This window comes from Culex pipiens, chromosome 2 (assembly GCF_016801865.2).
Source record: "Culex pipiens pallens isolate TS chromosome 2, TS_CPP_V2, whole genome shotgun sequence".
In the NCBI taxonomy this organism is placed as follows: domain Eukaryota; kingdom Metazoa; phylum Arthropoda; class Insecta; order Diptera; family Culicidae; genus Culex; species Culex pipiens.
The window spans coordinates 205,250,544-205,263,403 of NC_068938.1; the positions used below are offsets into that span (position 1 = coordinate 205,250,544).

Consider the following 12,860-nt stretch of genomic DNA (forward strand, 5'->3'; position numbering starts at 1 on the left):
CGATTTTTGGTCATATTTTGGGTTTCCATGTAAAATTATCATTTAAACCCAAAATATGACCAAAAATCGATTTCCAAAACCCATAAGCATTTGCCGTTAAATTTATCGTCATACCATTTTACAATCAATTGTTTAAAAAAGTACATTGATCCCTGCAATTTTACAGTCACTTGAATTAGCCTCAAGCTTAATTATCTGGGCTGAGTTTTCGTACATTGTTTCCTTTAGTATAGTTGTACATAACTTATTGCAGTTTGACCCATTTTTAAAATGGTTTGTAAACAAAATATACCAGCTTTTGTAAACATGTTCAATTTTGGTTTTTTGGTTACGGATTGTACAGTATTTATTATAAAACAAAACAACAAAATTTAACTGGAAATTAAGTTTAAATAATTGAATTGAAGTATCAATCAAGTGTCATTTGCAATCTTCCGCCTTTGATTGAATTTACCTTAATAGCATTCTTGCTTTCTCCACATTCCATAACAACCTTTCGTGCTAGAATTGTTGCATAATGCACACACACACCCCACATCCCTCCCCTCTCACCGATCGCATATTGCAAATTAGGAGTGGGGGGAAAGCAGGAAGTAATAGTTCACATTTTATGCTGATGATGGCACATTTCCGCCGCCCGGTCCTCGCGTCTGCCCGACCTTTTCAGATGACGCAAGAGACCAACCCATCAGCCTCGGGCTCGGGTGGTCGGCAAAGGGAAAGTTCATGCAATCCGGAACTACTTAAAGGCAGACACACAAATACACAAACAAGAGGTAAAAAGCAGTAAAAGATGAGGGGGTGGTGGGACATTAGAGCTCCAAACAACTTTCCCCATTAGTGTGGCCAGGAGAAAGGAGTAACGGCCCAAGGTCATTCGAAACAGGAAGTTGAGGGGTTGAGGAGGGTGGGCCCTGTTTCAAAACAAAAACAACACCGTCAGCACCGGAACAAGCATAATCCGGACTGGCCAACATAAGCAAAACATACATACAGAGGGAGAGAGAGAGAGAGCTGATTGAGTTGGGGGAGAAAAATCGATACAAGAGAAGAAAACGCCACCAACTTTTTTTTAGAGGAGGAATTCCCGTGGGGGGTTTTCGTTGCTGCTCTGCGCTGCTTTTGTTAGATGTTTCGAAATTTTCATGCACCAGTTTTGTTTTTCTTCTTGCACCAAATGCCTTCGGGGTTAGTTTCAGCTCTCCCGAAGATGAACGGATTGCAGATTTTGCTGCACTTGCTTTCTTTTGCCACTCTGGGAAGCTGGATGAAAATGGACCACTTTTGAAGCAATTTTGTTTCATTCACTCTACTCTCTCACCACTATTTTCGAGCTGTTTTCCAATAACTGATTTCAAACAGGATTAACTTTTTTTCACACGAAACTTCTCTGTACAATAATTTTACACCACTTTTTATCCCAGAATAAAAATGCTAAAATTAATCAATCTTGAAACAACGCACTGCTGATGAAGCTGCTACGTCGGAAGCTGCCAATTCCATACTGGCACAGGTCCGGGGAAATCAATCTCTAGGGAATTCCTCCTCGTTGGAACCCGTCCAGCATCTGCCCCCTTCTCCAATGTCCACCAGGGAACCACCGAAAATCTCGTAAATAATACTGCAACTGCTGACGGCCGCGCGCAGTGGCAAATTATTGCTGGACTTGCACGGTACAAAATCCCCCACCTCCCCGGAGGCAACGACGACGGAACACGAGTTTGTTTACCTGCGACGAAGCGCTCACGTTTTGGAAAGTCGAACCGCGTTGGTTGAAGTCTCGCACTACACTGAGCGAGAGCAGCAGCTGTCAACAAAGCGAGAGAAAACTTGTTTTGATTTGGTGCGTGCGATGTGGGGAAGAAGCTTTTCTCTCCGAAAGCTTTGCGGTTATGCTGCGAGAGAGGGAGCTTTTGTACACGGTACAGGGGGGAGGTGTAAAACATGTGTTATGGTTTACCGTTTTTATTAAATAAAAAAAAATTGATTTATCTTGATTAAATTTTAAAAAAGCTTCATTTGTTTACCAATAAACCGACTAATAAAATTTCTGCGCATTCACAGTTGGAAGTAAACATGGACATTGGGAAATTCTTTTCATTGAAAAGATAAAACAAAATCACAAGAGTTTCATATTTTAAAATTGATAATGGAACCAATAGTTTCCGAGATATCGTCAGTTTAAAATTAATGTATCTCTGCTGCTCTCAGAAACTAATTGGGTACTTTAGCCCTATGTCAATTTTTATGTACAACGGTAAAAAAAACGATTGAAAACAATTTCTGATCACTTTTTTTCATTTTGAAAGACAACATTTCTGGAGCTTTTTTTTTTTGAAAAGGGCAAATAAACCAAATTTTCAGTTTTGCTTTTTGGGTGTTTTTGAAACCGCCTTGAGTCAGGGGTATTAAAAAACACCCAAAAAGCAAAAACTGAAAATTTGGTTTATTGGACCTTTAAAAAAAACTCCAGATTTTTTCGATGGATCAACTATGGACCAGCCCGGGAGCATGTTGACAGCTCCCATACAAACTGAGCGTACCTCTTTTTGTGGGCCCAGTGGGCCTAAGATGGCGGCCTTTGATATCATCTAGCCAAACATTTGAAAATGGCGAATAGTTTAAATTAATATAGTTTTTGCCTACTTTCGGTTTAAAACGACAAAATAAGCATTCTGGAATCATTTTCTTGAAAAACTTGTTTAAAGATACGCCACGTTAAAATATTAGTCTCGAACAGTTGGAGGGAGCGTGCCGCGAAAGCCGTCACGGAAAAAAAGTTTCCCATGCAAATTTTGAGTTGCGTTTTTAATGGGCGGACTCCGACGAGGTCCACATGCCATCTGTCGGTGGATACGCGCAATTCACGAAAACTGTCATGTTAGGGGACGGCTGCTATGGACCCTTTGGAACGAGCTGTCAAGTAGGAGCTTTTCTGTCAAGAAGGACCGTGTGGTTGATTTTTCAAAATTGATTTAAAAATCCATTTTCAACTCTTTGTGGTCGTACATAGGGTCATTGTACTCAGAAAAATGAGCTTTATCGCTGTAAACAATAATATCAGCAATCTAAGCATCATTTTAGGACCCAATTTTGGAGTTTTTTTTTAAAAAAAAAAAGGTCCAATAAACCAATTTTTTAGTTTTTGCTTTTTGGGTATTTTTGAAACCGCCTTGAGTCAGGGGTATTAACCCATAAAACAAAAACTTAAAATTTAGTTTATGGGACCTTTTCAAAAAATAAAAAAAACTCCAGAATTGTCCAATTTTTCAAAATCGCAGAAAGCAGGTAATCGGAGTAATTATCGGAGGTGCCTTTGTATCAAGAAGATAAAAAAACGAAACTATTGGCACTACGCCCCCCGGGGCATGGCCTTCCTCTAACGTGGGATTTCTGCTCCAGCGCCTCTGACGAGACAGGAGAAACCGGGACCGACGTTTTACTTCACCATCCGATAGAAGCTCAGTGGATAAGGCGGGAATCGAACCCGCGTCTCATAGCATCATCGGGATCGGCAGCCGAAGCCGCTACCCCTGCGCCACGAGACCCAGCATCAAGAAGATCTATAGTATAAATAAAATGAAAAATGCTGAAAATTTCTATAGTATAAATAAAATAAAAAATGCTGAAAATTTTCGAAAGTTATAACCTAACGTGACTATAACTCCAAAGCGGCAAGTTATAAAAATTAAATCGGATTGCAAATTTCGTTTTGCATTTTTGACCACATTTTCGATTTTTAAAAAAAAGATATCTCTGGAATCGGATTTTTGACCATCATGCACCATATGGCTCAAAAAATATATTTTAAGTTCCATACAACGTATTACACTCAAACCCCGATGGTTTGACACCAACTGTTGTCAAACGAACGGGGTCACTTTTTAGTTTGACACCCCTTTTACACGGAGTTCACACACACTACTAAACGTTTGTTTTGATAGTGTGCGTGAGCGCCGTGTAAAAAGTGACAGTTCGTCACTTTTTAGTTTGACTTTGACCAACCAACGGGGTACAAACTAAAAAAGTGTCAAACGAAAAAGTGACCAACCACCGGGGGTTGAGTGTTTATCCCATCTCAAAGAAAAAAGAGGAAAAGGTTTAATAATGAAAAATGGCTTCTTTTGACTTTGAAAATTTCATCCACATAAAAAAACATATTTGAAAATCGCTCAATGATTTGCAAAAATCTAGTGAACTACCAAGAAATATATGCAATTTGTTTAGTCTGTTTAAGTAACAAAAATATTGTTTTTCTTTTAGTCCAAAAAATCAGGGAACAAAAAATAAAAACAAATTATTCGCTCTACAGCATTGCGTTGGCGAGGACGGGAACGCTTACCCCTACACCACGGTTGTCGGAAACAAAAAAAAAAGTTCTAAAAAGTTTGAAATGTCAATGGAATAAAGGCTTGCAACAGGGCGTGCAATCAGCTGAAAACTTTTTAAAATGCATTTTCCTGTGGTGATAATCATTTTAGCATGTTTAAGCTAGATAAAAAAATGTTTCTTTTTTCAGAAAATTTGATGTCCATCTGCCATTTTTGCAACGGCATAAGTATTTTTAGAAGACTTATGCTGCGCACGTCATTAAAATATAAAATTAATTGTTAAAAATTGGTTACAAAAATCAAATAAAAATTACATTTTGTTTTTAATGTTATTACTAAGCTCTTTATAAATATTTATTTTAGTTTAGTTTTTTAGTTGCTTTAAACATTATTTAAATTAAAAATAAACCAAAACACTTTTTATATAAATTTTAATAATAAAATACTCAAATAATAAAATAGTTTATTGAGTTTGAACGAGTACTGAGATTTGATCTCATCAAAAACAAAAATGTATTTTCAAAAGTTTCAAATAAAAAGAATAAAAACTTTTTTTGCCAACATTTTAAACATAAAAAAATCACTTCGGATAAATATCAAATCAAATCTTCGAAAAATGCGAAAATGCATTTCTAATTGATTTTAGTTGGTTAGACTTCTATTTCCTTTAAAATTTAGAAGTTTTTTGAAAAAAAAATTTTGCCCCCTGATTTTTCGAGCCGATTTTGAAGGGGGGGGGGGGTTATATAAACTTTGAAAAATATTTGCAACGGCCTGATTTGGTTTTGTTAAATGTTGAATTTGAAACAAAATATTAATAAACAACTTTTCACAAAATCCCTATTTATTTTGACAAGTTTGCCATCAGTCTGAGTAAACCAGTGGGAAAATTAATTAGAACAATTATTAATCTTTTTGGAGAAAAAATCAATTTTGAAAAATACAAAAAAAATACCATAGATGTAAGTCTAGAAACCAAAAAAAAAAATAACAAGAGATATAAAATAGAAAATATTCTATTTTAAAAATTTAAAATATTTCTTTTATGTTAAAATATTTTTTGAAATTATAAAGTCTCAAATCTTAAAATGCCAAAATAAAACATACATACAAATTCTAAACCTTCAAAATACTCAAATTTAGGAATTTGAAAATCTAAGGATTCAAAAATTCAGCTGAAGTCTATACTGGAACATTCGCATGATACAGGATATTCGAGTCACTTCATTTTAATTTCTATTTTTTGTCGAAATTCGGGACCTTAACCTAAACTAAATGACCCCAAAAATGTTTCTTATGAAAATTTATGTCTCCGGCATGGTGGAATTTAAGAATTGAATATTTAAAAATTTAAGAATGAAGAAAATGAGGAATTAGAGAAATTTACTTTTATAATACAAATTAAGGCACAAAACAATCCTGAAACGAGCCAAATTAGTTAAACCGTTCCGAACCAATAGGTGGATAGGTAGGTTCATATGGCCTATTTTTTTAAAATATCTTGTTTTTATTTAAATTAAAAAATTAAAACATTTGAATAATGAATACCTAAATCTTATTGTCTTTTCAAAAAAAAAAAAAAAAAAGAATTGAAAGTACAGCTACAGCTATGCGTGGAAACACAGCAGAAAGCTGTGAAAAAATAAATTTTAAAAGAATAAAAATAAGACTGGCGAAATTTGTTTTTTCTTCGGAATATATTTCCAATGCAAAACAAAAAAAAATCAAATGCTTGAAAATTCCCATCCTGAATGGAATGCTTTAGGTTATTTGAAGTATTTCAAACATAAATATCACAAAAATTGAACAAAACATCTTCAATGTGGACATTTTCGAAATCTGCGAAAAAATAGACCTTTTAAATTTTCCTATTACTTTATTATCCGTTCTTTTTGTGTTTCTGCAATTTAAGTATTTTGTTCATTTGTTACTCTGTTACAGCGAAGATCCGACAGGGTAACAAACTTTGTTTTGTTTTTTTGTTTTCCTTAAAAATATACTTTTTCTTATCAAGTAGTAATATCAAGTCTGCCTGTGTGGATCAATCGGACCGCGCACTGGACTCACAATCCAGAGGTCGCCGGTTCGAATCCCGGGGCGGACGCAAAAAAATTCTAAGTGTAAATATAGGTATTCGGTGCCCTCTCCCCGTGCCCATACCTTCACACTTAGGAGACCCGGGAGGCGGAGTCTTGTCGCAAAAAGAACGATACACGCCTGTGGATCCGTTGACGAAACCGCAAGGTTTAAGAGGGCCACATTATAAGGTGTTACGTCGATTCCGTTTTTTTTTTTTTCCATTTATCATTCGCCTAATCTTTTTTTTTTTTGATTTTATTGCGAATTTATTTGTTTGAATAATTCTTTATCTGTCCTATAAATTATCATTACTATAATCTAAGCTTGTTTTGTATCTCTATTTATCACTATTGTCTAATTTGACATCTAGCTTCTCATTTTTATTCTTCAAAATACGCTCATCATTCTCTTACTATTGATACTTGATTTTTATAAAATAAATTCTCTTTTACTGTCTATTGTTTTCAATCTTCAACCTTTTTTCAAACAAGTGAGGTTTGAGCCCTTACTCAATTTATGGAATGGTTAAAGGATTAACACAAATATTACTATTGTATTTTTGGTAAACTTTTATAACATGCTTAGGACCAAAAATTGTAACAAAACACCGCGACAAAAGAAATAGCAACATATAAACACGACTCAACACTAGGAAAGATTTCAGGAGAAACAATACACAGTAAAATAACAACTAATTTTTGAATTCAAACTAAAAATAAAACAGTTTTTGCATTAATGAAAGTTGTTAGGCACACTTTAAATGGTTAGGCGCTTATACTTACATCAAACCCTACGTAATGTACCACCCCCGGCCGAGTTAAAATGCGTAACCGGAAAAGAAGGTGTGCATGCCTGGCACGAACACTCAAAGCGTGTTCTAGCGTGCTGCTCGTACTGACTCAGAGCAAGGGTGAGATGTAGGTGTAAGGGCAGTGCGTGTTCGTCGGGAACCTAGTGCATAAGATCGGTCAAGGCCCGTTCTTACACTGAAAATTGCGAATTGCGAATTTAAATTATATAATTGTAATATTCTTAAACTCTAACATTCTAAAATTCTATACGACCAAAATTTTAAAATTTCTGTATTTTAAAATTATAAATTGCTATGCAAATAGTTCTAAAATTATAAATTTTTAAAATTCTAAAACTTTGAAATTCTTCTAAAATTTTTCAGATTTTTATAATTTAAAGCTCTAAAATTCGAAAAGTTCTGATATTCTCAAATTCTATAATGCTTTCTAAAAGTCTAATATTATAATATTCAAAAAATTCCTCAATTCTATAATTCTAAAAGTCTAGCATTTTAATATTCTAAGACTTTATAATTCTAATATACAAAATTTCTATTCTTCCAAAATTCTCAAATTTTAAATGTTGTAACTCGTTCGTGTCCCGCGTTATACTTTATTGTAATACTTACATTCTAAAATTTTAAGACTATTGAATTCTAATATTCCAAGCTCTTAAATTTCAATATTTTAAAATTATAATATTCTATACTTCTTTATTTTAAAATTCTAAACATTTAAAATTTATATAATATTTTATGAAAATTTTAAAGTTTTTAGATTCATTTTCTTATATTCTAAAGCTCTAAACTAACTGATATTGTCCAATTCTATAATGCTTTCTAAAAGTCTAAAATTATAATATTCTAAGATAGAATTTTAACATTCAAAAACTCTAAAATTCTAATGTACCAAAATTTTCAAATTTTAAATTTCTGAAATTCTAAGATCCTACAACTATAAAACTCTAAAATAATAATATTCTAAATTTCTGCACGTCTAAAATTCCTTAATTGGGTACTAAAGCCCTATGTCAATTTTTATGTCCATCGGTGAAAACACGATTAAAAACAATTTCTGATAACTTTTTTTTTCATTTTAAGGCCGATGCAAATATTAAAAAAAGTTTTTGTCCCTCAAGGGGGGGGGGGGGGGGGGGGGCAAAAAAATAAAAAAAATAAAAATTTAAATAACAAGCCATAGTCTTCACATTTAAATGAAAAAAGTGTTTTAAAATGCATTTTACACTAGTTCAGTTGTTTTGCAATCATTAGTTTTCAAAAAAATCTAAGATTTGACAAAAACAAAAATTGTATCGAAAAAAAAGGTTTTGCATCGAAAATTTTCAAAAAATCTTAAGATTTTTTAATAAACCCAAACATGCTAAAAATGATTTTAAACGCAGAAGAATGTATTTTAATTTGATTTCAGCTGGTTGCACTTGAATTTTCATTGAAATTTTGAAGTTTATTGTAAAAATATTTTTTTTGCCCCCTGATTTTTCGGGCCAATTTTGAAGGGGGGGGGGGGGGTGACAAAAACTTTTAAAAATATTTGTACCAGCCTAATGCAAAAAAAAATTGACAAGACAACATGTTTTCGATGGATCAACTATGGCCCTCTTGGAACGAGCTGTCAAGTAGGACCTTTTATGTCAAGGTTAATTAGTCAAAATTGATTTAAAAATCCATTTTAAACTCTTTGTGGTCGTACAAAGGGTCATTGTACTCAGAACAATAAGCTTTATCGCTGTAAATAATAATATCAGCAATCTAAACTTCATTTTAGGACCCAATTTTTAAAAAAATCAAGGTTTTCTAATGTAAAAACTTTTAAATTCAACAAATTCTAATATTCTAAAAAATTTTAAAATTTATAATTTCTAAAACATAAATTTCCTAAATTCTAATATTCTGAAATTTTATTTTCTGAAATTCCAATAAAGTAGTTGTTCGAAGCCCAGTCACCGAAGGTTGCTAGTTAACTGGGCTGAACCAAAAATAACGAGGGGACCACGGATGCATAATATTTTCCAGATGAATTATAAAAATAAAAGTTATTCAAATTTATTTACAATGCTTACTTTTCATATTTCTTTAACTGTAACTTGAAATCAAACAAAAGTTATTGAATATGATTTTTGCATCCATTAACCCCTCGGTCATTTTGGTTTGTTTTGGTTTTTTGAAGTTTGTCTGCTTTTTAACTGGGCTACGGCCCAGTTATCGAGCGCCCTGTTAAAAGCAGCCCAGTTAAACAACGTCCAGTTACCAAACAACTACTGTCTAAAATTTTTTAAATTTTTTAAATTCAATATTCTAAGGTTCAAAAATGCTCATATTCTGAGATTTTAACATTCTAAAATTTCACAGTCTTAAATTCTAGTATTCTAAAGCTCTAAAATTTTAAAACTCTAATGTTCCCGTATTTTATAATGCTTTAATTCTAAGAGTCTAGAATTCTAATATTCTGAAACTATAAAATTTCCATATTTTAAAATTCTATGCATCCGATTTCTGTTTCCAAATTTAAAATTCTAAAATAGCCAAATTATAAAATTATTAATTTTTTGATATTCTGTATAGGGTCAGTCCTCAGGCACTAGATTCTTGAGTTCTTAGATTTAAATGTTCTTACATTCTTCAATTTTAAAATTCTGAATTTCTTAACATAAAAAATAAGGGAAAATTCTGATATTATAAAATCTAAATTTTAAAGACAAAAAAAAAACAAAACTAAAAATTTTAAATTTTTTAAAGGAATACCTTGTTATTATTTTGTCTTGTTCAACTCGTTTCAAGTGGAGCACAGTTGCTCCATCGCTAAATGTTTTTTTTCTATAAAAAAAAATGATCAGAAATTGTTCTCTGGCATGCAAATTTGTATGAAATAAAAAAAATGTTGCGATATTTGCAGAAATCTAAATTTATCCAATGTTTAAATCTAGAGCATAATTTTTGTCATTACATTTTTATGTCAATCCCCAAACCACTCAGAACAGATTCGAGGAAAACACGATCGTCCCGGTGACCGGTCGCTGCTCGCCGTTGTAGTTCAGCGTCTTCGGCACCAGTTCCGTCACCACGCGGGCGAAAACCTTCGCGTATTGGTCCGGATCGATGTTGAGTGCCGTGGCGTTTTTGCGGTTCGCCGGATTGTGCTTGATCACGATCTTCGGTCCTTCCTCGTTCGGGCTGCTGATGAGCGTTTCGGTTGGGGCGTTGTCCACTGTGGCGGAGCTTGATGCTGCTATCTTCCGGTTGAGGATGACGGGCTTGAGTGCCGGAGAGGTCGCGGCGGATTGTTTCTTGCGCTGGGGTAGGTTCAGTTTCGGGGTAGCCCAGCTCTGGATGAAGCGCCCGTTGGCGAAGAAACCATTTTCCGGGAAGTGTCGCTGGCAGCTGTAGATATCGCGGTCTTTGTACTGGGATGGTTCCAGCTGGGCGGCCAGAATCCACTTGCGGTAAATGTTGGGGATTTTGCGCGGGAACACGTAAAGTCGACAGTCCGGGGTGGAGCCTTCGCGGGCATTGCAAAGGATGCAGAACCGGTTGAGATCGGTCGATGGGCCCGGTTCGATGTTGCCAAACGGATCCGGAGTGCTTTCGTCTGCTTCGGGAGCTTCGGTCTTCACCTCGGTGGCCACGAACGGAATGTCCTCCATTACTTCGTCCAGCGTGTCGACGGGTTCTGCTTTGGGGATGAGCATCGGCTGTACTGTGGTGGTTCCGGAAGTGGACGGACCCTGGTGCTGCTCGGCGTTGTACAGTGGAATGTACTCGTCCAGCATCTGGATGTCCTCGTCGATGTATTCGATTCGTTCCATGTTCAGGCTGGGAACGGCGCCGTCAAGCAGAGTGCGCTGATGCGCCGATTCTTGGAAGCAGTCCGGGGTGAAGTGGGTCGAGCAGATGAAGAGCTGCTCATCGGCGGGAATGGTTGACGCGGATAGTTCGCACACGACCAGATAGCGCTGGTACTGGACCGGCTGGAGGCCCTTGTCCGGAAAGGGGAAGAGTTCGCAGCTGGGATTCTGCTCCAGGGTGTCATTGCAGATGATGCACGAGATCGGCATTTTGATGTTTTCAAGTCTGCGGACGGTTATAATTTTTAATTTAATTGATTGATGAATGGTTTAATCTTTAACTATGTATATCTTACCTGTTTTAATTCTTCCAAGTTTTTTAAAGTTTATTTATTTTTTACTTTGAATGAACAGCGTCTTCGTCGATGTTGTTGTTTTGGCAAGTCGCAAGGGGTCCACCAAAACTCAACTGCTGTTCATGAACAGTGTAATTCAAGCAAACCATTGTACAAGTGCGAAGTAAAAAATGTTAACAAACCTTATACACTGGTAAACAGCATTACACTTTTTCAGTTCTCTTTTACACACTTCGACGGTAAGGGCATCTCCAGCGCTGGGGTGCAAATCAAATTTGCACCCGGCTCATGAATACCGAGATCAAATTTGCCACCTTGAAAAAAATCCGTCATCCCCACCGCTAGGGTAGTAAATTTGCCACCGAAACAAGCCCACCGCGGGGGGCAAATATGGGGTTTTATCATTTTTTGCTCTCGTTTACCTTCAAAATCAATAATTATGTGTTGATTCATGCCTAGAAATGCTAAAAGTTCATTAAACTTTTTAATCCTATTGAAAATTTCAAAGAATTTAATGTTTCGAAAATGTCGAAAGTTAAACAATTGGTCCTAAAATGAAGCTTAGATTGCTGATATTATTGTTTTCAGCGATAGGGCTTATTTTTCTGAGTACAATGACCCTTTGTACGACCACAAAGAGTTTAAAATGGATTTTTAAATCAATTTTGAAAAATTAACCTCGCGGTCCTTCTTGACAGAAAAGCTCCTACTTGACAGCTTGTTCCAAGGGGACCATAGTAGATCCATCGAAAAAATGTTGTCTTGTCAAAAAAAAATTGCGTTAAAATGAAAAAAAAGTGATTAGAAATGGTTTTTAATCGTGTTTTTTACCGTTGTACATAAAAATTGACATAGGGCTTTAGTACCCAATTTGCTACCCGATTTGATTCCCACCTAATTTGCTCTCGAGTTTGCCCCCGAGTCTCCCACCGCGCGTAGCAAAGCAGGTATCAAATTTGATCTCAAGTTCATCTGTAGAAGAAAAATATGTGTCGGTACCTGTCGGGAACTCATTTTCTGATACCCGACAAGTACCGGCAAGCCGGGGGCAAAGTTTTGAATGCGTGTTTCGGAGATTTTCTATGTCTGCTCTTGTAGGTGATTCAAAAATTCAAAAATTTAACAAAAATTCAAAAATTTAAAAATAAAAAATTCTAAAATTTCTTTTTTTTTACTTTTACAAAATTTTAATTTAAAAAAAATAATATTTTTTTCAATTATTTTAGGCTGTTGCAGAATTGATATTATTGCGCGTCAGTGTTGTGCAAGCAGTGGTGATGGGAAGGTGGATTTTTGTGGTGTTCTCTTTGTGCTATGTTCGTGTTCATGTCATGCATGCAGTATGTGCACCGACTCGGTGTCGGTGGTAAGGGGTCATTGTGGTAATTAATATTATTGCGCGTCAGTATCGTGTGGGCAGCAGGGCCAGGAAGATGGTTTTATTGTTGTGTTCGTTTTGTAATGTATTTGTATTAAAATCTAACATGGCTTTTTTTGTGGA

The 12,860-nt window shown here is 35.2% G+C and overlaps 2 protein-coding genes across 4 annotated transcripts in view; both read right to left on the minus strand.

Annotated features, from left to right (window-relative positions):
* Positions 1–1,838, minus strand: part of LOC120422210 (transmembrane protein 64) — a 30,659-nt gene extending 28,821 nt beyond the window's left edge. The window contains exon 1 of one of the 3 annotated variants that reach the window (XM_039585594.2): positions 1,730–1,838. The gene's annotated coding sequence lies outside the window, so the exon portion shown is untranslated. Of the gene's footprint in view, positions 1–1,066 lie in introns of all 3 variants that reach the window. The other 2 variants (XM_039585593.2, XM_039585592.2) reach the window with 2 other exon arrangements.
* An 8,252-nt stretch (positions 1,839–10,090) lies between these two features.
* LOC120422207 (uncharacterized) lies at positions 10,091–11,510 on the minus strand. The gene is made up of 2 exons (XM_039585589.2): positions 11,360–11,510; positions 10,091–11,289 (listed from the first exon to the last, which is right to left on the minus strand). The coding sequence occupies exon 2, from the start codon at positions 11,271–11,273 to the stop codon at positions 10,191–10,193; it is 1,083 nt and encodes a 360-aa protein (XP_039441523.1). The 5' UTR covers positions 11,274–11,289; positions 11,360–11,510; the 3' UTR covers positions 10,091–10,190.
* Between the last annotated feature and the right edge of the window lie 1,350 nt (positions 11,511–12,860).

Bases quoted from the DNA above. Each gene is read 5' to 3' on its own strand.
- LOC120422207 (XM_039585589.2), bottom strand. From the start codon at position 11,273: ATGCCGATCTCGTGCATCATCTGCAATGACACCCTGGAGCAGAATCCC.